The sequence below is a fragment of the Pyxicephalus adspersus genome, chromosome Z (assembly GCF_032062135.1).
Source record: "Pyxicephalus adspersus chromosome Z, UCB_Pads_2.0, whole genome shotgun sequence".
Lineage (NCBI taxonomy): Eukaryota > Metazoa > Chordata > Amphibia > Anura > Pyxicephalidae > Pyxicephalus > Pyxicephalus adspersus.
In genome coordinates, this window is record NC_092871.1 from 16,883,932 (window position 1) to 16,908,959 (window position 25,028).

Here is a 25,028-nt window from a genome sequence, read left to right on the forward strand (position 1 = left end):
TGAATCTAGAATAAATTAAAGAAACAAAGGATCTGAAACTGTTGTGTTCTCTTTCTGGAAATGCTAGTTGCCCAGAACTATAATTTCTATAAGTGCCTCTGACTTTTCTCTAACTTTTCTGATTAGAATGTTTGGGTCTTTTTATCACATTTCCTATAAAGCAGACAGCCACAGGAGTGAGAAACAGTGACTAAACAATTTGGAAAGAAAACTGAGTGATGAGAGATATGTACAAGTGATGTTTTTAAAGCAGAACTGTACTCATTGGTGAGTGATGAGCTTCTGTCATATTCAGCAAGTATGCACAGCACATTTGCCGATCATGGCACAGACTTATCTGTGTGCAAGTGTTCTGCAGCATTGACATATCTATGATCTTGTCATCCCTGTGTCCTAGGAAGCTGCCATCTTTGCTGCCAACTCAACAGCAGACTACTGAATGCATGGTCATCAGAGGCATTGGATGAACAGGAGTTACATACAGTATGTCCCACATCTCAAGAGGCTTCTGGCTGCTGCTTCTGCACATGTCCAATGTTGGGCATGCGCAGGAGATTATTTTTACTGCATGCTCAGTTAGATTGGCACTCTTTTTTTCCCTATTTACAGCAGCTAGGTCACCCAATCCCACGCTTGCTCAGTGCGAGATCAGGTGATGTAGGCAACAGTCGGAACAAGAGGAATGAAGATGGCACTGGTACGAAGGTGGATTACAGGAAGATGCGGGACCCAATCCAGGAAACCTTCGGAGGGAACGACGGATCTGCAGAAGTAAAGGCGAGCACGTTTTTGTTTTAGTTTACTTCTGCTTTAAATGGATAATATAGCACTGCCACTCAGAGCAGAGTTTCTATGGCAGCACTGACAAACTGAACAGTCTAAAGCAGCCTTTCCCTAGCTTTGTTAACAAGTAGGAACCATTGCAAAAATTTTAAGGTCTTTGGTGAACCCCTTCAAGAATTTCTATATACACAGCTCACAGTAAATTAGTGTAGTAGTCAGTAGGAAGAATGCCTCTTACATTGCTGGTCAGTAGGAAGAATGTCGCCCTTACAGATAGCCAAATAGATCATTGGTGTCACATAGGCAATATTCTTCCTTGTTTAAGGAACCCCTGGAAACCTCTGGATGAACCCCTAGGGGTCTACTGAACCCTGGTTGAGAAACTCAGGTCTAAAGGGCTTTAAAGGACACCAATTTTAGGAAAAACATAATGCCATTGTCCTCAGATGGTATTTACTTGGCTGTTTCTGACCGGATTTTAAACCTGAATCAGTCCCTGGATTAGAATACTCCTAGATTGTAAGATCTTCAGGGCAGGGTCCTCTCCTCCTGTGTCACTGTCTGTACCTATCTGTCATTTGCAACCCCTATTTAATGTACAGCTCTGCATAATATGTTGGCCCTATATAAATCCTGTTTATTAATAATAATAATAATAATAATAATAATAATAATAATAATAATAATAGACACATAGTAACCAAAACTCATCATTTTGTAAGCATTTTGAATCCACAATCCTTGATTTTTTAAGTCTGAAACATTTTGAAATACCACAATCTGCCTGAAGAGGATGTGTACATTACCAGTGATTTTACCTCCAGAAATCTTTATTCATAGCATTTCTTTTCTCTGGGCGGTTTAGTTCTACATGGAAAATGTGATCTCCTGGCGCTGTGACTTTTAGTGTTGCATAGTTATACGATGCTAGTCCAGCCTCGGAAGACATGTTTCGCAGTCCCAGAAATGCCTTTTGCAAGTCTGAAAATCAAAAACATATTAGACCAAAAGCAGGCTAAAGCTAGCTATGCATATAATAGTTCGCATGTACAATATATATAAAAAATACATAATGTGATGATCCAACCTAAACAATCAGTTTATTTTGTATCAAATGTAGTAGCCTCTTTACTATGCATGGATAGATCTCAAACAAATTGTGCAATATGAGTAATGTGTTATGTAATTTAGACCTTATAGAGCAGCAGTCGCCAACCTTTCAGACCTCACTAAATTCATCATTTTAAATCCCGTGGACCACTAATACGAATTTTTTATTTAAGAAATAGTGTAGTAGAAGTGAGTGTGCATGCAACAGAGAGCCGTGTGTCACTCAAAGGGGAAGAAACATCCCCCAGAGTGACGTCATGATGCCAGAACCTGCCCACTCTACCATTGCAGACTCAGACCTACTTGCTAAACATCCTGGGGGGAAGATTAGGGCTGTGTATGCAACAAAAATTGTGTCCATACCGGGGAAATCATCAGCAGGGTCAGAAAAAGGACCCCACTGGGGGGTGCACCGGCCAGAGCCGCGGGGGAGGGGAAATGTGCTCGGGGATAGGATCAGTAGGGATGGGGAGAAGAAAAGTAGGATGTGTGAGGATTAAATATGGAAGAGGTAGTATGATGGACAAGGTCCTATTCTTACAGTAAACTTCTGATCATACAAAATCAAAAAGAGTGAGGATCCAGTGGGTTAATAAACTAGGATCTGTTTGATGTAACCTTAAAGATGAGGTCCTTAAGTCTCTTATTTTCCTGAGGAAGCCTATATGGGAAAACGTGTCAGAAAAGACCCCTAAACACCCTGCATGCTGTCAATGCAGGAAGAGGTCTTCCTTTAATTATCACAGTTAATATGTGAATATTTTGTATTACTTAATTTTGATTTGAATTGAGTTAAAACAATCAGCGGGAAAAAAAAAACTCTCTCCCCTCTCTCAGGGGTTGGTTGTACTACCCTAATCATAACATGTCACATACACTACACCTTTGGATACCTTTTGCTACAGTTAATAGAATACAATAGCTTTTATGAAACTTGACTTTTAACTATTGACTGCTAATTAAATGGGACCACAATTACCAATCTCTTTCCGTCCTGTAAAAGATACCTGATTAGCTTCTTTGGACAACAGTTGAACTGCTACTGCTGATTTTTGTATATAAATCACACAATGAATTGATTAGCTAAAGTTTAACTTCATCAGATCTACACACATACACACGCTTTAAAGAATTCCCAATACTAAACTAGTAAGGATCCAGGACAGACGGATCAGACAGAGGTGCTGTATAAAGAAAGGGGGTTACCGTTGTCCTCCGTGTCAGTATGCTCTGGATAGGACAAGTGTCGGAATTTGAACAGTTAACGATCAAAGTGTGTTACTCGATTAAAGTTCAGCGTAGGAAGCAGGGAAGAGGTCAGAGCAACTGGCTGAAAAGTTGCAGCAATAACAACACCGGGTATACATATATAACACACAGACAGCAGATCACTCAATTACTTATAATATAGTTAGTCGGGCTGAATAAAGACATAAGTCCATCAAGGTAAACCACTAGGGAAATAATCATAGCCCAAATATAAAACCCTATAAGACATAATTGGTGCAGAGGAAGCCAAAAAAAAAACCTTGGTACAATTTGCTTTAAAAGGGGAAAAAATACTAGTAAAGATAGTACTGGGTACCGCAGCTTGTCCATGTCACCTCCGCTCGCTGCAGAAAGGGCTTACAATGGGAACGTTTCGCTGCATGATTGGATGTAAAGCGATCGAAAGTCTCGATCATGTTGAATTATGGGTACAAAGTTCCTGTACTTCTGACCAATCTCATGGAAAAAAGAAGAATGTTGCGCCCGTATGAGCAGCGTTCTAGCTAATCAACTTTCAATCATCCGTACTTGTGGGTTGAGTGCAAATCTGGCAATGGATCTACCCTGCTTTAAATCTATGGAGGCAATTGAGGTGGCAAATTTCCCCTGGAAGCTGAAGGTAGCGTCTGAAAAGTCACGACAATACAGCCGCCATCAGCCACATGGATCAGAGGCTCCATAAGCGTTAATCTCCCCCCTACTATCAGTCACCAGAGAGGAAAGCACTGGTGTGTCACAGAGACAGGAAGTAAGGAAAAATCTCCCCAATGGGGTAACATAGATAATACCTGACCATCCCCAGTGAAATGGGATTGGGATTACAAAAGAAAGACTGTTGTTTGAACACGGCAGCAGATTGGTGTGATTTATCCAGGGAAAAGGTGAATATTTGTTTATTGATTTGTTATTATAAAGCCTAAATGTAAACAAACATTGTATGACAGCTGGGATCTGTGCTGCATCCAAGAAGCAACAATAACAGACAGGGAATACAGGTTACATCCTGACCTATATCATAGTGACCCACCTCTCTGCAGCAAACCCCTGAACACAGCCATGACCGGTCACATTAATACCGAGCAGCAGCGTAAGACACCTCCGGGTCACTACATGGGCGGCGCCATATTGGGGTTGGCGGATAACTTTGCCACTGAATGACAGCCTGCAGCGCGCGATTGGAGGAGGCAGATAAACACAGACCGCCTAGAGGGCGGGGATAGGGAGGTACATAAAGCGTCACAGGGCGGGATAGAGAGAGAGAGAGAGACGCTGAGCTTCAGGGGGCGGAGATTGGGTGGTACAGAGCAGTAACAGGGCGGAGATATGGAAATAACAGTGACCAGGGGGAGGGGAAAGGGAGGAGGTGTGGTTAAGGGAGTATAGAGTGACCAGAGGTCGGGAATACAGTGGGCCAGAGGGTGGGGTCAGGGTGGTACCGAGCGGCCAGAGGGCGGAGCTAAGAAGATACAGAACAGCCCAGAGGGCGGGGATTGGGAAGAGCAAAGCAATGCACAAATGCTTCCTCCATAAAGTCAGCAGACGTGCAAGCATTAAGCTACGTACACACGTTAGACTTTTATCGGCCAATTATCGGGCGAAAATCTGTCGTGTGTACAGCCGGTGTCGTGTCGTCCATCGTCCGGACAACCGACCTGCCGGATCCACGGACGATAGCCGATCCTAATAAAAGGGAAGGGGGAGAGCGCGCAGCAGGGTACCGCTCCGTCGCTCTCCCCTCTCCATAGAGCATGAACGGTGCTGTATGTACAGCACCGTGCAGTCCCTTGTCATTGGAAAGGATCGTGAAAGATCCTTTCCAACGACAAAAATTGCAAGTGTGTACGCAGCTTTAGGCTGCCTTTAAAAATGAGTCATCGCTCTGCATTCTATGGAAAACCCATGCGTTACATTTCTGGATTTCGGTGTGAAATATTACCATAAGTGCGGGCCACATCTTTACTACCCAATATGACCCCTCCTTATAAACTGAGATTGTCCTCAATATTTCAGATCAATCCAACCATTTGCGGGTTGCTTTACACGTCTCACAAACCACAACACCTCTGTAATTAGGCCCTGATGGAGGCAGGAAACTCTTTACTTTACATTTGTATATCAGTTCCAGGGCAGAGTTCAGCTCAGAATCAAAATCTCAGAAGACAGGGAGAGAGAGAGAGAGAGAGAGAGAGAGAGAGAGAGAGAGAGACACGCTGAGCTTCAGGGGGCGGAGATTGGGTGGTACAAGAGCAGTCAAAGGGCGGAGACATGGAAATAACAGTGACCAGGGGGCGGGGAAAGGGAGGAGGTGTGGTTAAGGGAGTATAGAGTGACCAGAGGGCGGGGTTAGGGTGGTACCGAGCGGTCAGAGGGCGGAGCTAGGAAGATACAGAACAGCCCAGAGGGCGGGGATTGGAAAGAGAAAAGCGACCAGGGGGTGGTGCCATAAAAGTGGAGTACCTCAGAGGGCGGGGCCTTAAAGGTAAGGAGCGGGGTTGGGGCGGTACCTAAGTCAGTCGGCGGGGAAATTTCTCATTAATATTTTTTGACATCTGAACCTACAATGGGAATAAACTAAATTTGTATTCTTATCATTGTATGTGTGTAAATGTAGGTATTAAATGCTTCTCTGTTCTTACTAAACATCATTGAGCTTGGATTGGGATGCGAAAATGATCAGAGGGCGGGGCTACGGAGGTAGCGTAGACCAGAGGGCGGTACACATGTCACTGGGCGGGGTTAGGGCGGTACCCTGCTGTGAGTGGGCGGAGAATTCTAATTAATGTGTTTTTTTGGCATCTGAACCTACAATAGGCATAAACTAAGTTTGTTATCTTATTAAGCATTGATATTTATGTGCACATGATGTCCTGCAGAAGTGACAATGCTAGTGCTTGGGACAAACCATAATCTTGCAAGGATTGCCTGTAGAATAGTGACACCATGAAGATCCATTCCAAAACCAAAATGGTTGCTGAGCTGATGGATAGGGATAGTAAGCAAAATATCACCCCATCCGCATCACCCAACAGAAGGTGCAGCCACCATGCAGGGTGCTCATATCGAAGCTGGGTACTGCGCCAGACTAATCTCCATATTGGCATCATCTTTTGATGAGGCCAAAGTGTTCCATGTTGGATGATTTGGGTTGTATTAAGCCAAGATAATGAGTAGCATGCCCCAAGAATCTCAGATAATCTAGATAAGTTTATTGCTGTAGGAAAAGTGCAGAGAACATTAAAAAAATCAAATTTTTACCATAACAACGGCTCTGAAGAACCTGTTCAGGGGGAGCTTTTTCATTCCAATATACTTTTATAGGAATGTAAAACCTATTATTAAACAGGATTTATATAGCACCAACATGTTACACAGCACTATACATTATATAGGGGTTGCAAATGACAGACAGACACAGGAGGAGAGGACCCTGCCCCAAAGAGCTTAAAATCTAAAAGGTGGGGAAGTATCACACAATAGGAGGGGAGATATGGAATGGTTTGAGAAGTAGTGGGGGTTAATTTGATTCCAAGGTGAAATGGAAACGTTTGAAACAGCTCAGCTGAAGGTCACTGGGTGGTCAACTCAATCAATGAATTCTTGATGCCTGGTTCTTAGGGCATAGTGGTGGGCTGCAGCTCGGATCTACCGTCAGATATTGTAATTATGTATTGAGGGCAATTCCAAATGAATGGCACTGGAATTGAGCTGCAGCTTTCTCAAAAACTTGTATGGGAACTCAAGTTTGACAAATGTCAAACAAAAGTCTTTTAATCAAGACCTTACACTGTATTCTCACCTATGTATTTTAATTTGCATTGGTTTCCAATAAATCAGGGAATACTATGGCATGGTTTGTAATAAGTCAGATAGCTGTATGGCAGAATATGCAGTTCACAGTGGTATTTGATAATGCTCACAGGCAATTAAAGAAATTGCATTTTATCAATTTTCAATTAGCCAATAGGTTCCAATGGGCAGTTCAGAATGGTGCATGTTTATGTAAACATTCATAGACTTCCCACTGAAGCAGCAAGACGAAGGAGATATATCAGCCAGCTCTCACATCCATGTGGCAAGGGTACATTAGTCCAATACCCATTTGTTTGTGGTATATCTACTATCAAAAAGGCTTCCACTTTACCAATCCCCCCTCCCGTTAAATTGAACCAATATCTTTTTCCCCCAGAATGCATGCAGGCTAAATAAAATGAATGGTACTGCAATGCACTAAATCATAAGAGAAATACTGTCAGAGTTTTATCCTGTGTTCTGCAATGTCTTATTAAAACTCTGCTTTGCTCATTAAAAAGCACCCTCTATGTTGCAGCAATGAGGGGCGGTATTATATAGGTAAGGGACAACAGTCACTCTTGCCATTTCAGGCTGACTAAGGCCCAGTTAGCCCATATGCTTTTAGGCCAGGTTCACACCCAAACAGCAGCGCTAGTACAAAAAGAGCCAAGGTCTGCACATGTGACAGTGTGCGGTACTGTAAACCCTCCATTTATGCTCTATGGGTCTGCTACATGTAGTGACATGGAGTCAGCCCGAGCAGCAGCATTTCCTGACGTGAAGTAGTAAACTCACCAAAACCTCCCCACCGGTGTGTATTGGCCCTTGGTTTTCAAACTAATTTCCTAATGAGAGCCATACTACATAGTGAGACAGAATAAAGTCATAGGAGCACATTTGCAAGTCTGTAGTAGCTGTAATATAAAAAAAAAAAAAAAAAAAAAAAAAAAAAAAAAAAAAAAGCCACATACCCACAAACATTTTTCAAACATTTTATTAAACAGGTGCTAAACAAAAAAAGCACACAACCATACACGTAAAAAAAAAAATTCAAAAATAAAAACTAGCACAAGAGGCTTAACTTGTACTAAACAAGAACTGCGGGGAGGGAGTTATGATGATTCTTGATGTTACGATGCATGCTGGGCAGTGGAGAAGCACAGCTTCAAGGTGTATGGGTATGGTCCATCTGAAAAGTAGAAATAGAAAGATGTCACAATGCTGGCTAAAATGCAAAGCTAGTTAGAATGAGTTTTAATGTGCAAATTGACCACGATCATTGAAATTACATTGAAAGCCTGTGGTAATGATTTCAAATGAGTTTGCATTTTTCTACCTTTTTAACATGGGGGAAGGAAAGGAGGTCAGTCAGAAGAATGTCACCCTTACAGACAGCCAAAAAGATTATTGGTGTCTGTTAAACTGACCCGAGGCACAAATTGCACCCCAAGCAACCTCTGGAGGAACTTTAAGGTTAATTAACACTAAACCATGGGGTTTGCACCATCTGTAAAGAACAAGGAAAGCAAAGGCAGCAGAATGGGATACCTAGATTAACTGCCACAATGATTTTAGCCAAAGCACACTTGACCAAACCACCCCGGAACCATAATGCATGGTAAACAATCCTATTTTAAATACAGAACTCAAACGCCAGTTTGCTTGTTTAGGTCCAACTAAAGGCATTACCTTTGCAACGTTTGTTTCATTATTTTTTTCTGTTCATTAGTGGGACCATGCAACCATTGATAATATATTACTTAGGCCATTTACAAATATTATTCAGTATTTATATAGCGCTGACAAATATGCAGTGCTTTACATAGTCCTTAGTCATGTCACCAACTGTCCCTCAAAGGGGCCCACAATCTAATATCCCTACCATAATAGTCATATGTCATTAACCCAGTCAAAGGTCAAATTTGAGGGGGAAGCCAGTTTTTTGTTTTTTAGATGTGGGTGGAAATCCATAAAAACTTGGGGAAAACATGCAATTTACAAGTTCTTACAAAATTTACAAAAACACAAAACAAGCACTTACTAGGATTCTTCATCTGGTAGTGATTCAGGAGGCCAAGTGTTTCAAGGGCATCACTCTTAGATTCCCATTCAAGAAGGCCAGAAGAACTTCTCTCACCTACACAGAGGCAATATAAAAACAGATTACAAACACATTAATAATTGCTATTATATATACCAGATTAACAAATAAAAGTGTTAGTAATGTTCTCAATAGCATGTAAATATTAAAGCAGAACAATTTAGGCGGCTGGTGTTGCGCCCAAGGCTTGTTACATTGCATTACTTACTTTTGCCAGAAAACACTTTAACAGAAGATGGTTTCTTCAGGCCCAGTTCATCACTTATCTAGACAAGAAAAAAAAAAAAATGAAGCTGATTGCAGGAACCAATTTAAAGCAGGGAAAAAAGGAAAAAAAAAGTCTCTATAAATTCTTAACTAGCAATTCTAATAGGATACCTACTTCACTCATCCCCAGGAAGCTCTTGGTGCTCTTTCTTCTGCACATGCCCAAGCATGCAGAAGCAGCACTTTTGTCAAGAGGCAATCTCACGCGTGAAGAGCGAGATCAGCAAGTTTTTTCCCCAAACTACGTCACCCGATCTTGCACCTGCATCAGGTGACGTAGGAAGAAGAACCCAGAAGAAAAGGAGAAGATGGCGGCGCCTGGGGAGTCGGCCCGAAGACGGATCCTGGGAGAATGTGGGATCCGATGGAAGAAACTTCTAGACCGATCGACTGCTCTGCGGGATTGAAGTGTATTTTTTTTGTTTTGGTCACTTTTGCGTTTACTTCCTCTTTAAAAGGTGAGAAGAGCAAAGGGCATCAAGCAGCCGTTACCATCATTCCAGCGGTTAGGTAAGCCGAGTTATGCCTATGAAGATGTTCGCAGTTACAAAGCCAAAGGAATTATGTAGAGCAGACCCCAACCCCCAGTCCTCTAGTGAGCTGCGAGAGCACATAGACCAGCAGTGGTCTGCAGCTCTAGCCGGTGCACACTGTCAGGGGAAGGCACTGGCCAAAACCCGCAGACCACGTGTCTCGTAGGGATTGCAGGCTCAGGGTTGTGGGCAGGTTGTGTCTCTGGGTCCGAGACCACGATGGGAGAGTTGATGGGTTCTGGCATTTTGATGTCACTCAGGGGGAAGATTCTTCCCCTTTGAGTGACACAGTCCGAAGTCTGTAGATTCAGTGGTCCGTGTGCTTAAAAGGGTTAGGATCTTGCACTGCCCTCCGAGTATTTTTGCTAAATTGGCACAACAGTGGCCAACATGAGACTACCTGACTAAATCATCTTTGCCAAGCCAAAAAAGTCTTCTACCCTTCAAGCCACTGCAATCTAAATATTTTAGAATGCCACGAAGTCAAAGTTATAATTTACCATCTTACCTCAAGGAAGTTCTGCTCAGACACCTCTGGAGGAGCATTGAAGAAATGCAAAACATTACTAGGCTGCTGGATGCGATTTTTGGCAGCCTGTTCTGGGGAAGTGAAACGGTTGTTTCTGGAGCCACTGAACACTTTAAAACTGCAGGACCCATCCTCTAAGCCATAAGACTGACCAGGCACAATAGACTGCTGCTTTGATACACTAGAAGATAAAAGGGAGAAGGCCAGTAGGTAAAAGTGTTACAAGTTTTAGAACCTACAATACAAGATATATAAATGGTGGCTTACCACACACTAAGCTTCTGCCCAAACATATAATTATTGTTCAGATGGGTAATCGCTCTATCCACTGCATAGCCATCACCCATCTCCACCATACAGGCTCCAGGCTTGCTCTTCATGAACTTGACCTAAAAAAGGTCATCATGACATTAAAAACTGCATTCCAAAGATTTTTCATTTCTTACCAGTAGTCTTATGAAACTTGTATTTTACCTTCTCTACATTGCCATACAGACAAAATACATTAAACACTCGGTCACAGTTCATTTTGATTGGGTCGAGTCCATAAACCATTATCACTGGACTGTCAGCATGAGGACCATATTCTGGGGGTGGTGGTGGGGGGTGACCATACTGAGGACCATAGCGACTAGGACCTCTACGGGGAGCTCCTACAGGGGGAGGACCCATCCTTCGTCCCTCATAATGGGGAGGTGGAGGACCATATGCGTCATCATGGTAGTGTCCATGGTATCCACCATGAGGGCCGCCACCTGCAAAGAAAGTATTAGTGAGGTTTATTTTATAGAATGTAGAGATATTGTTCATCACCATCAAAACAGGATAACCAGTCAGTTTATGGTAAGGGAGCCCAAAGAGGAACTAAAAGCGCTCCCACTACAACACTGTACAATACAAATATTTTTAACCAGTGATACATGCACCCCCCAGGGGCACCTCTGGTTAATAAATTCATGATAATTTAGAATATACGCCATCCAGACCATCATTGGATTTCCTTACCATACTCTGCAGGGTGGTCTCCCAACAACGGTGGGTTCCTCTGGCGTTTGTTAGGGTTACCTCCAGCATCAACTAAAAATATTTGAAAATAAAGGAGCGATGAGTACCCTACAGATGCTGTATCAAATCCCCACTGTCTAATCAAAGAGAAAGTGACAGTAAAGCCCCCTCCCCAAATATACTGATTAAGAGAGCTGTGTATCAAGGCTTTGAAGCATTAAATCTCCATATTACTAGACAGCGACAGCCCCATTCACATTAGATTCCCATCCTAAAAAATAAACAAACACCTCCCCAAACTCTGAAGAGAAAAGAAAAAAAAAAAAAAAAAAAAAAATTCTTCCTGTAACAAAGAAACCTTGATACACAGATCAACCCTTTGCCCCCTCCCCCTGAAATCAAACACCACCCTGGCCAAGCACAAGACAAGTCATTGGAAAGATTGAGCACAAAGATTGAAAAAGAATTTACTTACTGCTGAGTCCCATTGACAAAAACATTTCTGCATTTTTCTTACCATTGGATACCTCATATGTGCGTAAGCAGAGCTCTGAAAGGTGCCGCCCCGCCATACACACGCAGCGACCCTGCATCACATGGTTTCAGTCATGAGTTACATCGAAGGGCAAAGACAATGCAACAATTGGCATTCTGTAAAAGGATCACATGTTGCTAACATGTTTTTCCATGTTCTGTGTGCTCCATGTGCTTTGTGTTTCTTGTGGTAATGCTGCTAGCTGGTGTCTGACCCCCGTCACACGTCCTGTATCTTGTCGGGGGTGTAAGCTTATGTTCGCCTCTTCTGGGCTTGGCTGAGGTGAGAAGGAACTGTTTGTTGTATGGAGAGTTTTTGAGGACCGCGTGGTGTTAATGTTGTAGCATGTCCCGTCTTTGCCTGCCATGGCGTGTGCCGACCCACTTCTGTGCCCGTTACATGACTGTGTTCATTGTGAAAATACACTGCTATGGCATAAGGCACTCAAGTTTTCTCTGTACTTTTAAAGAGAAATGTCTGTTGTAATGTTGAGATCATTCTCTGTACTGGGTCATGCCTGCAGCGTGTTGAGAGCATCTCTGTACTTGTAACATGTTGAAGCCCCACATTCAGCGACTTGTTCTTGGATCACCATGTGATGTTCTTCGTGTGTGACCTCTGCAGAAGGCCTGGTAAACTTTGCGATGCATGTTTCCGTTGTGACTCACTACACTGTGTGTTTTAACAATGTGCAGATGGGGGGCCTGTCAGTCCTGGACCACAAGAGGGAGCTGGAAAAATACACCCCTTAGAGGGAGATTTATAAAAAACCAACACTACCACCTCTTGGGTCAGCTGGAGACAATACCCTCATAACAGACAGCACTGAGCCGGCCCCCGCACATACATTCTAGTATGTACCTTGGAAAAGAAATGTGTTAGCTTTCCTTATGTAATGCCATTAATTGCTCCAGGGAGAAACTGCCTGGTGCTAAACAACTCAGATAATATAGCATGATCTCAAGATCATAGTTTGAATTTGACTGCAATGCCTATGCTGTAGGTGCCCTAACTGACAGGCAAAACCTTTAACCCGTCTGACACTCATTTAACGTTAAGCAACCAAGTTTCTGGGTGTCCAAGAGACAAAATCAATGGCATTACAAAGTGTGACGTGCCAGTCTGGTGCATTTGATCAGACTAGTGAAGAAAGCATGTATAGGAAGAACATAAAAAGAATGATCATTACCTTGCCCACTCAGTGCTGGGTTAGTGTAGTCCCAAGTGTCCTGATCATTTTTAAAGACATTCAGTCTTGTAGGCTAAGAAAAGAGAAATCAAGAAACAGGTTCATTCATCGATTGTTTATTTCTAAATGCCACGGTAAAGCACCTCTAATTTTATAACATTTACCAAGCTCATCATTCTGCTTACCTTGGCATATTCAATCTTTAGTGTGCAGCATCCAGAGTAAATGTCAGCCCCGTTAAGAGAGGCCTTAGCACGCTGAGCGCTCTGGACAGAGTCAAACGTTCAGAAAGTTAAGGAAAAGCTAGTTTAAATATAAACAAGTTTAAATTTTATCATGCTTGCTAAGCAAGTGATTTTTTGGTAACTTCTGGACTTACCCAATATTCCTAAAAAAATGAATTAGCTGGTCTATTTACCAACAGTGTACTGTAAACGCAAACATTACATAGATTTAGTCTGTTTCATACAAACTAAAATACTGAATAGATATGGTGAAAACAAAACTGCTAAAGAGGAATTGCTGAGAACATAAAGTCACTAAATGTCTCTGAAACACCAAGGCCAACAGGAGTGTGTCATTACATTGCCAGCTGCTAGTATCCACAGCCTTTAATAAAAAGATCAGCATGAATTGATCCTGCCTAGTATCTGTGTATTCATGCAACTGCAGTTCCAGTCGTGTAAACTATGTACTCTAAATATATTTGTTCCTAAATACATAAAAAAAAAACAAAAAAAGAGTGATTCGGCAATAAGTAGGTTTAACCTTATGACTCCCGACTTTCCAAAGCTTTGTATAGAGCACAAAGTTGAAAATGTAACACTGGTAGCATCGGTGATCTGCCACTTCCATGACATACAACACTTAAACGCTTACAATAATAGTAAAAAAAAAATAAAAAATAAAATAAAAGCTGCCAGTAGTCTGATTAGCTCCTGAAGTGTTTGCGCCACCACATGACAAAATGATTATTATCTGCCAGACTGTTCATATTTAGTAGCCACTTGGCTCAAAGAGACATCCATTACGTTTACTGATTAGAATATATAATAAAAAGGATATTCCACCATAGCTTGCACTCCATTCTTTCTGAAAATCACAATCCGCTGGACAGGTCCACATGGATTACAGATAGTGTACAGCACATCCTATGGGGGAGAAACAAGACATTGCAGTTAAGCTGAACAAATTAGCCCAGTACATGTCTGAAGTAATCTTGTTTAAAAGCTACAACAACTTATAGGTGAAGATGACAGCCAAAACAGGAAACCGGGCGTGTTTTACTTACTGTAGTGATAGAATAGATGGGGTTTAGAATGGTGAACAGAAGGATGTTGTTGACACCTCTGGAGTCATCTCCTGTATCAACAGGGCGAGAGATCTTCTGACTGGTGGAGTAATTGATGAAGGCAGGATGGCCACCCACATAGATCTGATTGTCTGCAGCATAGTTTACAGCATTGCAAGCTCCTAGAATGTCCTCAAACTCCACCAGCGCTTGCCTCTTCTTAGGCATCACTACCACATAGCTACAAACAAAAACCCAGTGGGAACTTTGATTACATTTCTATATAAACTATAAAGGTCAACATTTTGAAAAGCTCAGTAAGATTTCAGGCTCATAAGCAGAACAGCTTTTACTGTTGCAAAGCATTATACACGTTTTTAAAGTGGAACTAAACTCAAAATTAAAAAAAAAAAAAAAATAAAAAAAAGTACACATGCATTTAATTCTGCAGATCTTTGGGGAGGTTTCTTCATTTGGGTGCCGCCTCATCCCGGTGTATAGGAAGCACCAGGTGCCGACATCTCTCCTTCCTACATCACACAATCGTGGACTGTGCAGGCGCAGAATTGGGGTGACATAGATGGGGAAAAAAGATGGCTGATATCAACGCACATGCCCAAGATTCGCAAATTTTTTCCTCCATTGAAGAAAGGGCTTCTTCTGCGCATGCTCTAAATCGGCCAAAAGCCTCACAGGATGGGTGACACAATGATCCCAGGAGGGTTTGCACTCATTCTTGATTTTTTTTTTTTTTTTTTAAATAAAGGTGTTGCACCTCAAAAATTGTAGGTTTTTTTCCCTCTATATAAAACCCTTTTATGTAAAGTAGAAATTTTTGAGTTTAGGTTCGCTTTAATATTGATCTAATAGTAAACTTACAACCTCAAGGTTTCAGGAAGTAACACAGGCCACTGTGTTTGTGGTAAAGACATTACCTTATAGTTCCAAATTCCTGAAGTGCCTCAGCAAGGTCAGCTTCCACCACGCCATCAACCAGTCCCCTCACGTGGACCACCGGGGATGCCGGGGTCTTGTGAGGGTCCTCATATCCTTCCTGAAAAAAAAAAAAAAAAAAGCAGAGAATGAGATTCAGTGGGAAGAGGACTAGAAGACGCGCTCCAAAACTATAGACTACTGCGGAAAATCTGCTTTTTTGGTTTCCATTTTAATGGGCTATTTATTGATCAATAGGTCAAGACAGCCTGGAAGATCATGCCAGTTCTTACAAGCTGGAGGGAGGTAATGAACAGCCTGAAATGAAGAATTGATGCAGAAGCTGCATTAGTGAACCGGGAAGAGTCACCTGCACAGCAGAGTTTTACAAACCACAATGTCGTACAGATAATTGTGAGAATGCACAAAAACATTTTTTGCAGCCATTAACACAACCCATTCCTTTAACCTGTATCTAAACTATTAGGCCATGCATCCAACTGTATTCAATGTCTTGTTCATTAAGAATAGTCGTGACTCAGAAAATGGAAAAAGGACCCTGCTAGTTGAGATTAAAATCTAGTCGGAGTGAATGCATTCCAAATCCAGAGGCCAATTCTACACAATGAGATCTTTTGTGAAGGCCCAAGTGTGTTCCCACAAAGCCAGCACAGTACACAGAGAGGCCAGTGTACGAGCTTCATGCATATAAAAGTCAAGGACTGCAGCGTTACAGTGCAGAGAAGGGTTGGTGGCTGCAAACTAAATATAAGTATGCAGGCTTCAAATTCATAGCCCTGAGATAATCTGGTTACCCATCCTCTACATCCTGAATGCTGCAGAATAAATATGTATCAGTGAATGTAGGGATTTTATCTAGAGAGCCATCTGCCTCCACTTGCCAATTGCATTTAGGAAAGGTCGCTTGGACTGCAATTGTAGCTCTATAGATGCAAATGAGAAGTTCACAAAACCTGCACAGCTGGGTCAACAATGCACACAGAGCAAACATTACCTTAAAAAGGATAAATCAATAGCCAGATGGTATGTGCAGGAGTCTCACCATCTGTCTATGTACAACTAAACTTCTAGCCTTGGTTCTAAGTGGGACTTGGTAACTTGTAGCAAATTAAATCCAAACACATTAGGGGTCTGTTTACATACTTGCTGTTATGTGCACAGCATCTGGCTGCAATTACATTTTAAATGGCAATGCACCTAGGGAGCAAAGCTAAACACTTGTTCTCAAACACCATCAATAACCCTTCATGACCATCTGACATTTTCATATAATATATAATTTATATCTGACATTCTTGTTATGCTGCCAAATGATTGACATTTTAATATTATATATATCTTATACACATTTTATCTGATGTTTAGTTCCACTATGGTCTCTACAATACCCTGAGAATGCCTAAGGGCAAAACGCATCAGGATCGATACCATTGTCCTGTTTGTTTACTGTTATCTCCATATTCTACTGACCTATGATTGTCCACAAGAGATATTTGTATGGGTTAGTGATAGTAGAACTATTTAGAAATAAGACATCTAAGCCGATGACCAAATATGTGTATGCTAAATATACCCTGTTTCCCCGATGATAAGACACTGTCTTATTTTTTGGGGAAACACGGTATGTATAAACTCCATCCCAGTTTTCTCCTCCCATATATTAAAGCATACCTAAACTCAGAATTATCACCTTAAATAAAAGGGTAGACAACCCTTTATGTAAGGTAAAAATTCATTTTTTTTTTTTTTAGGTGCAATAGAAAAATTTGCAATCTCACGCATGTGCAGCGAGATCGGCAAACTTTATTTCATCCTACATCACCCGATCTCACACCTGCGCCGGGTGACATACGATGAAAAACCAGGAAGAGGAGAAGATGGCCACACCTGGAGGCACCACAAACAAGCCAGTCTCAGACTTTCCATAGAGGTTGTCTGTGTTTCCTTGGGCTGTGACTGACTTATAATCTAATGGTGGCCACTTGCAAACCAGCAATGGTCACAACGCAAGGTATGAAATTTTATAACCAACCATCAATGTCGATGGCATTTTTCCAATTGACAGCCAACTAACTTATTTTTAGGCAATTCTCAGAGGTTAAAGTGGTGAAAGGGCGATCTAGAAGTTATTCTAAATATTTACACAAACCTGTAGTTGGTCTCTTTTAAGCTCGGCCCTCTTCTAACCACCATGTTTGTCTTTTAAAGCAGCTTTAACGCTCAAGATAGGAAATCATAATTTGATTATAATCAGCTTATGTACAAACTATTTGTCACGCTGTTATAGCTAAAGGTAACCCCTGCTTCGATATATAATCACATCCTCTGTTTGAATAGCCTAGATTTGGCTACAGACCACTTCAACAGATGGATGTTACCAGGTGGCCATGGTGCCGATTCCCTTGAATGTGATTCTATAGTAATCCAGAAAACCTTACAGATAGAATCCTTGGAGACCAGCCAGCTGTAGTGTAGCGAGATCTATGGCCTAAGGATGGTGTCCATGATATCCTTTGCTTAACACGCAGCATCTCAAAAACCAGGTGCCAATCAGAACCGCACCTCACCACCACCCATTCTAAACATCTGGCAAACAATACTGGAGGGTGGATCAACCCAGCCAACTCTGTTTTATGTCAACATTGCTTTCCTTCCTGGCCTAATTATCAGCACACTGCCTAAACAAACCTATAATAGTAGGTATGAACAAGCATGAAGCAGGGTTATCAGAAATGTCACTGTGACCGCCAGGTTCAAGTTGGCATGCCTCCATCTGTGATGCCAAGATCCTGGCATGCAGAGCGAGGCACATTTATTTAATGTAAAGGTAGTCTCATGCAACAATGACAACACATAAAGTGTCAATGCTGGCACACTTACAGGGCAACAGGATAAATAATGTACTTTAAATCAGGAAAAGAGGAATGCATTCTAAAGACTAGGTGGCATTCAATACACCAAAACGCATCAGCTTTGACTACTAACCCATTTCAGTGTTTATTTTTAATTAACCCAGAAATTTTAAGCTGGGAGGGAAAAATTTGTAGGTGGGTGGCAGCCCCAGTATTGTAACCCCAACTCTTTCAGTAACCACCCAAAAAAAGCCGGGTGGTTACTGAAAAGTTCCAGGTGGTCCAAACTAAAAGGGCCTGGGGAGAACACTGCATTACCTCTGGACACAGATTTGTATCCACCAGTTATCCTCACTGGATGCCAATTTGCTTTGACCTCAACTACCATATTGCACCCTGTTAGAACGGGGCATCAGTTTTCTTCAGTCCATCACTACCAGCCCAAACTATCCTAAATTTGTCAATCTATAAACTGGGCACATTTCTATCCAGCTCAACTATCAAGTATGGGCACCACAACAACCCTATATCTAAAAAATGGGCACAGAATTTTATCAAGCTCAGTTAGAAGTCCAGTTTATCTCAAGTCTGGCCACCAAAACCAAATCAACCCAGGATACCATGCTGTGTCCTCTCCAGGACTGGGTGCAAACCTAAATGGAAGAACCACTTGAACTCTGAGCAATGCACATTGGGTCGAGGTCCTTCCTCACCAATGATGGAAATTTCTTAGTTTGCAACCCATAAAAACTCACAGCGGGCACACTTACAGCTCAACAGGATAATAGATGTCAATTTGCATCAACCGCAAATACCAACTCACGCCCTCTTAGAAATGGGCATCAGCCCTTGACAACCAGCACATACTATCCTAATATTAAGCACCAACCACATAAGAACTGGGTACATTCCTACCCAGCTAATATCAGCCCAACAAAGTCTGGGCATTCCATGTCCTCCTCACAATTTAGCAGATAATGCTGATGCAAATGTGTCCAGTCTTTAAACGAAATGGGTTAGAAGTCAGGGTTGATGTGGCCATCTTCCACCTTACGTCCAAAAACTGGTCATAGATTTGCATCAAACTCAACTACCATGTCAAGTCTAAGCACCAACACATTAACCGCATCTTCCATGTCATAACCTAGAAACTGGGCACATTTCTACCCAGCTCATATAGCAGCCTCATCTAGGGACCAAGCAAACCTCAATTCCCATTCTATATTCAAAATCTGGGCATCAAGAGCCCAACTACCAGGCCATGCCATCTCAGGACTGGGCACCAACCCATATGAACCTTAACTTCCAACACAAAGCATCTAAATACTGAACACATTTCTATACCACTCAACCAGGCACCACACTGACCTCAATGTTTCACCTGATATCTAAACACTGAGGACATTTCTACCCAGCTGATCAAGAACATCTGGGCACCACACCGCCTCAACTTTAACCCGATACCTAAACACTGGGCACAGACTTATATCAAGCTAGACTACCAAGCCGTAACATCTCATATGTGGGCACTAACCCATACGAACCATAACATCAGGGCACCACACTGGCCTTAGTGTCTAACCCATCGGTCACAGATTTAAATCAAGCTCTACTACGAGGCCATGTAATCTCAAGCTACAGGCACTAACCCATAGGAAGGAAGCTCAACTTCCAAAACACAAAGCATCTAATAACTGGGCATTATTATTATTATTATTATTATTATTAAACAGGATTTATATAGCGCCAACATATTACGCAGCGCTGTATATTAAATAGGGATTGCAAATGACAGACTAATACAGACAGTGATACAGGAGGAGAGGACCCTGCCCCGAAGAGCTTACAATCTAGTAGGTGGGGGAATTTTACACACAATAGGATGGGCGATATGTAGTGGTGGGAAGTAATGAGGGTTTAGCAGACAGAAGATGGGTAGGCAAGTTTGAAAAAATGAGTTTTGAGCGCTCTTTTAAATGAGCAGAAAGTAGGAGCAAGCCGAATAGGGCGAGGAAGACCATTCCAGAGAGTTGGAGCAGCTCTAGCGAAGTCGTGTGACGAGGTTATGAACCGTGCGTGTGATGAGGTTATGAGTGAGGAAGTCATTAGTAGATCATTGGAGGAGCGGAGGGAGCAGCAGGGGGAGTATTTTTTAACCATGTCAGAGATGTAAGTGGGACAAGAACTGTGGGGGGATTTGAAGGCAAAGCACAGGAGCTTAAATTTGATTCTAAGGTGAAATGGAAGCCAATGGAGAGAACTACAAAGAGATGCAGCAGAAGAGGAGCGGTGGGAAGGATGGATGAGTCTGGCTGCAGCATTCATAATAGATTGTAGAGGAGAGAGTCGGGTTAGTGGAATACCAGTGAGCACGATGTTACAGTAGTCCAGACGAGAGATAAGAGCGTGTACAAGGAGTTTGGTGGTCATTATTGCACCCAGCTCAACCAGAACTTCCAGCCATCAAACCTGTCTCAATGTATCACCTGATGTCTAAAGAGTGGGCACAGATTTACATTAAGCCGGACTACCAACCCATAGCATTTCAACCTTAGAATCAAGCGCCTGTGCTTTGCCTTCAAATCCCTCCACAGTTCTTCCCCCACTTACATTTCTGTTAAAATACTCCCCCAGCCACTTTCTCTGCTCCTTCGATGACCTACTAATGACTTCCTCGCTCATAACCTCATCACATGCATGGCTCCAGGACTTTACTAGAGTCGCCCCAACTGCCTGGAATAGTCTTCCTCATCCTATTCGGCTTGCTCCTACTTTCTGCTCATTTAAAAGAGCACTCAAAACCCATTTTTTCAAACTTGCCTACCCATCTTCTGTCTTTTGAAACCGTCACTACTTCCCATCACTACATATCTCCCCTCCTATTGTGTGTTACTTCCCCCACCTACTAGATTGTAAGCTCTTCAGGGCTGGGTCCTCTTCTCCTGTGTCACAGTCTGTATTCCTGTCATTTGCAACCCCGATTTAATGTACAGCGCTGCATAATATGTTGGCACTATTATTAATAATGATAATAATTATTATAATGAAGTCCAGGCACCAACCCTTTATGAGCCAGAACATCTGGGCACCACACTGGCATCAACTATCACCCAATATCTAAACACCGGGCACAGATTTACATCAAGCCAGACTACCAGGCCCTTCCATCAAACCATTCAACCCCCAACTACCAACCAGCACCCCCTCCAGGGCCTGGGTGCCAAATAAAGCAGAAGGTCTACTTGAACCCTGTGCAATGGGGTTGAGGTCTTTCTTGGGACTTTTGTGTAACACAGAGCAGACAAAAACCTTGTGTAAGGAATTCCTCCGATCCATACAAGAATGGGCACTCATGATACCTTGCAAGGAAGATGGCAAAACCTTCACATTGGCAACTCGGAAAGAACCCAGATTAACCCATCATTTTAATGTCTCTTTGCAAGATCTTTAGAGTCCTACAGGAAAGCAATTGGGAAAGGGGAGGCCAGAAAATATTCCATTTACCAGCACTCCTGGTCACCTGACCCTTGGTAAAGAACAATAGCAGAGAGTGTATTGGTCAAGCAAACTCTAATAATGCTTTTGGCTTCTATCTTTGCATTGTGATATCCAGGAGGCCCAAATGATGTGCACATCTGCCTCCATAAAGATTTAGTACACAATAGTATTATGCTACATAAGATGCTTTTAAGGCTTTCAGTGTGAGCACAAAAGACTACATTTCCCAGCATGCATTATAAGGGAGGAAGCATGCAATGCATGCTGGGATTCGTAGTCCCCCTTCCATAGAAGGGTCATGAATGACACCACTGTATATAAGCACAGCACCATACAAAGCAGAATAGAGTTCGGCCAGCGCTCAGTCACTATGCTTACCGCACTGGCCGCCACGTTGTCTTCTGTCCCGTCGGTCTTCTGCCTTTTCGGAGCTCGGCCACCCTCCGTCCCGTAATACGCAGACCTTCCTCCCACCGCTGCAGCTGCCGCCATCTTCAGAGTTCCGCCGGGACTGAGAAACCCGTAACATGGCGCCGGGGCTAAACCCGCAACGCCACGCCTACTTACTTCATCCTTATAGGCTTGCCGTAACATTGTTTCGTAAATACGTATTTCTATTGGCTACTACAGCACGCAACTCAGAAATCAAAACAATGCATTGGATAAATTGAGAAGAGGTGGGCTTTAAGAGGCCGCAATTCTATTGGGGAAAAAGACGCCAATAAAATTATAGGTACGCCTGTGATATAATCTGATTGGTTGCTCACTACATAAGCCAAGGAGGTGTGAGGAGCCGCCATCTTGTTCGTTGTAACCTCGTAATGGCGCCTCATTCATTAGATATTGCTCACTTTGAGACGGCGCCAAACCAACATTTTACAAATAAATGTCCTGAGGGAAAAAGTCGTGGTTGCAGAATTATCCTCTTTATGCCCCATTGTGAAACGGAGGGCTATTGGACTATGCTGTAAATATTAGAAGCTGAAACAAAGGGCTGTATGCCTGGTTGCTGTGGGCAACACAAACGCAATTGTAGCTGTGGTAATACAAAGAGTTTCTATTTATTTAATATTACAGAACATTTCTCCTTGAAACGTGTCTCATACTCACCCTTGATGTTATAAATGCATTAAACCCCAATTATTAGTTCCCTCATGTCTTCTAACCTCACTATAAATAGGGGTGCGGCTGTCAGCGGAAAGAAAAAGGCGCCAAAAATCCCCCAAATGTGCTGCGTTGGACGTTAAAATTGCATATAGAGTGCTGGGGTGCATTGTCACGTGTTATTATTGCACCAAAAACGTACATGCGCTATTTATTTTATCGCAGGGCACAGCCTTGTGTTACCGAGTATTGTGGTGCACTTAGAGCAGGTGACCGGGGCCCCAATACATCAATATGCAATGCTGCAGAGCAACAGTGTGACATTTGCATCAAATTCTGATGTTTCCCTTATTCCACAAAGGATTCACCTTGAAGCCAGATAAAAATCTGCCCCTACCTGTCCCCAGAGACCACCAAACTCCTTGTACACTCTCTAATCATCTCTCCTCTGGACTACTGTAACCTCCTCCTCTTTGGTACTCCACTAACCCGACTCTCTCCTCTACAATCTATTATGAATGCTGCAGCCAGACTCATCCATCCTTCCCTCCTCTTCTGCTGCATCTCTTTGCAGATCTCTTCATTGGCTTCCATTTCACCTTAGAATCAAATTCAAGCTCCTGTGCTTTGCCGTCAAATCCCTGCACAGTTCTTGTCCCACTTACGTTTCTGACCTGATAGAAAAATACTCCCCCTGCCGCTCTCTTCACTCCTCCAATGACCTACTAATGACTTCCTCACTCATAACCTCATCACATGCAGGGCTCCAAGACTTTTCCAGAGCTGCCCCAACTCTCTGGAATGGTCTTCCTCGTCTTTTTCGGCTTGGTCCTACTTTCTGCTCATTTAATAGAGCACTCAAAACATGTGTTCAAACGCACCTACTCGTCTTCTTCTGTCTTTTAAAATCGTCTCAACTTCCCATCACTACATATCTCCCGTCCTATTGTGTGATACTTCCCACACCTAGATTGTAAGCTCTTTGGGGCAGGGTCCTCCCCTCCAATGTTACTGTCTGTATTAATTTGTCAGCCTCTATTTAATGTACAGCGATGCATAATATGTTGGCACTATATAAATCCTGTTTATTATTATTATTATTATTATTAATAATAATAATAATAATAATAATAATATACGCATCTGAATCCCTCACCCGGGATCCTTAAAGATGCCATATAACGTCTGCCTCTGCTGGATTCAGAAAGGACCCCTACAGCTAAACAGCCAATAGAAAATGTCTATATCATACAGAACTGGACACCCAAAACCACCCCAACTAAAAGCCACATTAAAGGACGGAGCATCACGTGACTGCAGCTTTAGATGTGGGTTTGCAATTTGGCTGGAGATCGGCTTTAAGGCGTCCTCCTGCTTATTAATACGTTGTCAACGCAGAAAAAAAGTACCTGAACCATTTCTGTTTTCAACAGCGCACCATTACCCATCGATGGTTTACATCTGTTTGAATGTGCACATGTGTTGTGGTGTACTAGGCATGTTCATTGGGCTGCCATCAAAGGTGGGGCTCTTAGTTCTTTGGGATGACTTCTCCCCTCAGCAATAAATGTATTAATATTTTTAATAATATTAATAAACAGGATTTATAAAGCGCCAACATATTACGCAGGGCTGTATATTAAATAGGGGTTGCAAATGACAGACAGACATTGACACAGGAGGAGGAGAGGACCCTGCCCCGAAGAGCTTACAATCTAGGAGGTGGGGGAAGTAGCACACAATAGGAAGGGAGATATGTAGTGGTGGGAAGTAGCGAGGGTTTAAGAGACAGAAGACGACGGGTAGGTGAGTTTGAAATGAAGGGTTTTGAGTGCTCTTTTAAATGAGCAGAAAGTAAGAGCAAGCCGAATAGGACGAGGAAGACCATTCCAGAGAGTCGGGGCAGCTCTAGAAAGTTATCTGTATGACATAATGTGTTATCTGTATGACTTAATGTAATCACACAAAAAAGTATAGTTATATGTCCTACCCCCACGGTACTCAGGGGTGGGTAACATAGACTGACCCACCCCCTGCTATCAGAAGCCACACCTACCCCTAGACTTTTTTTGTACACAAGGAAATATATAACTGTTAAGGCACTGGGTCACGGTGGGCTGATCTCTGCATCCTAGGTAGGGGATCAGTTTAGATGCAGTATTTTAATGCACAAATGCTTCCTCCATAAAGTCAGCAGACGTGCAAGCATTAGGCTG

At 42.5% G+C, this 25,028-nt stretch overlaps 2 protein-coding genes across 3 annotated transcripts in view; both read right to left on the bottom strand.

Moving 5' to 3' along the window:
- ECH1 (enoyl-CoA hydratase 1) overlaps positions 1–4,345 on the bottom strand; it is a 15,732-nt gene extending 11,387 nt beyond the window's left edge. The window contains exons 1-2 of the mRNA XM_072430825.1: positions 4,190–4,345; positions 1,602–1,764 (exon numbers count right to left, since the gene is read on the bottom strand). Coding sequence (XP_072286926.1) covers positions 1,602–1,764; positions 4,190–4,220 — 194 coding nt within the window. The 5' untranslated portion in view covers positions 4,221–4,345. The remainder of the gene's footprint in view (positions 1–1,601; positions 1,765–4,189) is intronic.
- Positions 4,346–7,932: 3,587 nt separating this feature from the next.
- Positions 7,933–22,242, bottom strand: HNRNPL (heterogeneous nuclear ribonucleoprotein L). 2 transcript variants are annotated; one of them, XM_072429343.1, is made up of 13 exons: positions 22,087–22,242; positions 15,340–15,458; positions 14,405–14,645; positions 14,179–14,264; positions 13,299–13,395; positions 13,114–13,186; positions 11,390–11,461; positions 10,859–11,139; positions 10,652–10,773; positions 10,364–10,565; positions 9,264–9,321; positions 8,996–9,091; positions 7,933–8,143 (listed from the first exon to the last, which is right to left on the bottom strand). In XM_072429343.1, the coding sequence occupies exons 1-13, from the start codon at positions 22,198–22,200 to the stop codon at positions 8,085–8,087; spliced, it is 1,620 nt and encodes a 539-aa protein (XP_072285444.1). In that variant the 5' UTR covers positions 22,201–22,242; the 3' UTR covers positions 7,933–8,084. The 2 variants fall into 2 exon arrangements, with proteins under 2 accessions (XP_072285444.1, XP_072285445.1); XM_072429344.1 differs by lacking the exon at positions 11,390–11,461.
- Positions 22,243–25,028: the final 2,786 nt, after the last annotated feature.

Coding starts and splice junctions, on each gene's coding strand:
- HNRNPL (XM_072429343.1), bottom strand. CDS start 22,200: ATGGCGGCAGCTGCAGCGGTGGGAGGAAGGTCTGCGTATTACGGGACG. Junction 14,265..14,404: donor CCATCTATTCTATCACTACA/GTAAGTAAAACA, acceptor TCTCCCCCATAG/GATGTGCTGTACACTATCTG. Junction 11,462..13,113: donor CCCAGCACTGAGTGGGCAAG/GTAATGATCATT, acceptor AAATATTTTTAG/TTGATGCTGGAGGTAACCCT.